Raw genomic sequence first — 3,013 nt, 5'->3', positions numbered from 1 at the left:
CCAATGAAATAAAACAGAAACCAACAAAAGATAACGTACTAAAAGAACACATTTATTTAATTAAGTAGAAAGCCAAAAGTAGACTATAAGAAAGCCGTTGTGTTGCAATGGTGGCCCGTGGGGACCAATTACAAGCTCACAAATTCGACAATAATGGAGTAGGATTGGACGGCTCAAAATAATAATATATTAAGTTAAAACAATTAAATAAACATAAACTCTAATTTCTCCACTCTAAAATCAATCATTAAAGTCCTCTCTTTTCTCCAATAAATACCTATCCATTTTACACTCACTTCTTATCATCCAAGTTCCTTTCTTTTTCGTTAGCCATGACTAAAGAAGTTGAGGTAGCAAGAGAGCAAGCAGCAGAGTTTTCTGCAAAAGACTATACTGACCCTCCACCAGCTCCCTTAGTAGACTTTGAGGAGCTGACACAATGGTCACTTTACAGGGCTGTTATTGCTGAGTTCATTGCCACTTTGCTTTTCCTTTATGTTACTGTTTTGACTGTGATTGGATACAAGGTCCAGTCAGATGTCAAAGCCGACGGTGATATCTGTGGAGGCGTTGGTATTCTTGGTATTGCTTGGGCTTTTGGTGGCATGATTTTCATTCTTGTTTACTGCACCGCCGGTATCTCCGGTAAGTTTAGTTTCTTGCTTCAAATTGTAAATCATCTTAACCGAACAATAGTAAAAACTAAACTTTACTGGAGCAGTTAAATACTAATATGTGTATATTTTATTTCATACAGGAGGACACATAAACCCAGCAGTGACATTTGGTCTGTTTTTGGCAAGGAAAGTATCACTAATCAGAGCAGTTTTGTACATGGTGGCACAGTGTTTGGGTGCAATCTGTGGTGTGGGTTTGGTGAAGGGATTCCAGAGTGCTTATTATGTTAGGTATGGTGGAGGTGCTAATGTCATGGCTCCTGGCCATACCAAAGGTGTTGGTTTAGCTGCTGAGATTATTGGTACTTTTGTTTTGGTTTACACTGTTTTCTCTGCCACTGACCCAAAGAGAAATGCTAGAGACTCCCATGTCCCTGTAAGTATTCTCTTCAAAATCTATTAGGGTTTTCGTTTTATGTGCATTAAAAAGGGAGGAAGACTGGTGGGACTATAGTAATGCGAAGCATACGAGCAAAGGACGATTCTACCTACCTTCATATTTTTTATAGTTGTTTATTTCACTTGAAATAGTTCAACACTTGCAAATATATTATAGTAAAACCAATATTTGTAAATAATGAAATTTTCTATTTACAAATTGTCAAATTAAACAAGGCCAAGTCTTGTCCTAATCTCTTTATATCAGTTTCATAGTAGCGTTTGTTAGGCCTCCAATACTAGCTATGAGACTACAAATCATAGCTCTCTTTGACTTTCTAAAGGTTGTAGAAGTATTTAATTCTATGATGATGCCAATTATCTACCCATTATAACTTTTAGTGTAAATTGAAAGAGGCAGGTAACCTAACACCATCAATCAAAAGAAACATCTCTTTAACTGTAACTATTGCTACCATTTTCTCTATAATCTTTCATAAAAAAAATGACATAGTCGTTATAGCATTTTAGTGTACTGAATAGTCCTTTGCATTCTTTGTACATATTCACTAAATTTCCAGGTAATTGATTAGTCTTAAGTTTTTATTGCTTGATTTGTCTAAATAAATAGTCTTTATAACATTCATGCATAAAACAAAACCTTAAATTATTATTTTTTATAAAAAGAACGATAATCGATTAATCATTGTTTTATATTTGAATATGATCAGGTGTTGGCACCACTTCCAATTGGATTTGCTGTGTTCATGGTTCACTTAGCTACTATACCAATTACTGGAACTGGCATCAATCCTGCTAGGAGTTTTGGTGCAGCAGTTATTTACAATCAGGACAAAGCTTGGGATGAACACTGGATTTTCTGGGTGGGTCCCTTCATCGGAGCCTTCGCCGCCGCCGTCTACCACCAGTTCATCCTCCGTGCCGGTGCCATCAAAGCTCTTGGTTCCTTCAGGAGCAATGCCTAAAATTTTCCAATCCAATTGAATAAAACCAGCCATGAAAATTTGTAGATATTTCTTTCCCAATGGGAAAAGTTTTTTAAAAAATGTACTGTTTGTTTTTTCTATGAATTTACCTCTTTTGTATATTTTTCTACTTCTTTTCCCTTTTTTATTTTTAATTCCTTTCTCCTTTTTTGCTTTTTTCAATCTAGTCTCTTGTATCTTTGAATTATTGTTGCTTCCTAGTAATTTACATTAATGTTTCGGCTTCTCTTTCCTTTTCAGTTTTTGGTTAACTCAAACTGAATTTAATCTACGTAAACAAGGTAAAAATTAACTTGCACTCGACGCCTATTGACTTAGAAATTAAGCAATAATAAGTACTAGTAAAAAGTATATAAGAAAAGCGATAATGACTCTTTAGTTTTTCTTTGCCTCTATTTGTCGCTTCCATTTTTCTAATTGTGGAAGAGTCACATAACACTAGCTGAAATGTCTATTTCTGAAAATCAACAAATGTTCATTTGTATGCAACGATAGTAAAGATAATACATACATTAATTCAGCAACACTTGCATCAGATAACATTTACTAAGAATATTTTTTAGCTTAGTAAAGTTTGAATACCACTCCAAAACTAAAGTGCTAACTTCCTCTTCATTTCATTTCTACCTTTCGTCCTTCTCCGTGTTAGGATACAATTTTTCAAATAATTTTAAGAAATTTCAATCATTTCTACATTATCATTCTTTTTTTATTAAACACATTAATGGTCTATTATCAGTTTTAATATTTTTATCGGACTATATAATTATTATTTATGAAATTAACTTCAGTATTTAAAAGTGCTTTTATTACTTAATGTTTATCCGCTTTTATTAAATCAAACGGGCTCTAAGTCAGTTGCAATTAACAAAGTATATTTTAACCCTTTTTAGTTAAGTGTGCCAAACAAAACGCAAACACTCATTAGACCTTTGATATGATGCAACTGAC

The 3,013-nt window shown here is 33.7% G+C and overlaps 1 protein-coding gene across 1 annotated transcript; it reads left to right on the top strand.

The window, feature by feature from the left end:
• Positions 1–318: 318 nt before the first annotated feature.
• LOC107764286 (aquaporin PIP2-4-like) lies at positions 319–2,221 on the top strand. Its single transcript, NM_001324836.1, is given in 3 exon segments — positions 319–645; positions 758–1,053; positions 1,787–2,221. Coding segments are annotated over 3 exon segments (864 nt in total). The 5' UTR covers positions 319–332; the 3' UTR covers positions 2,042–2,221.
• Positions 2,222–3,013: the final 792 nt, after the last annotated feature.

Source organism: Nicotiana tabacum, chromosome 17 (genome assembly GCF_000715075.1).
Source record: "Nicotiana tabacum cultivar K326 chromosome 17, ASM71507v2, whole genome shotgun sequence".
Classification (NCBI taxonomy): domain Eukaryota; kingdom Viridiplantae; phylum Streptophyta; class Magnoliopsida; order Solanales; family Solanaceae; genus Nicotiana; species Nicotiana tabacum.
This window is presented reverse-complemented; position numbering and strand designations above follow the sequence as displayed.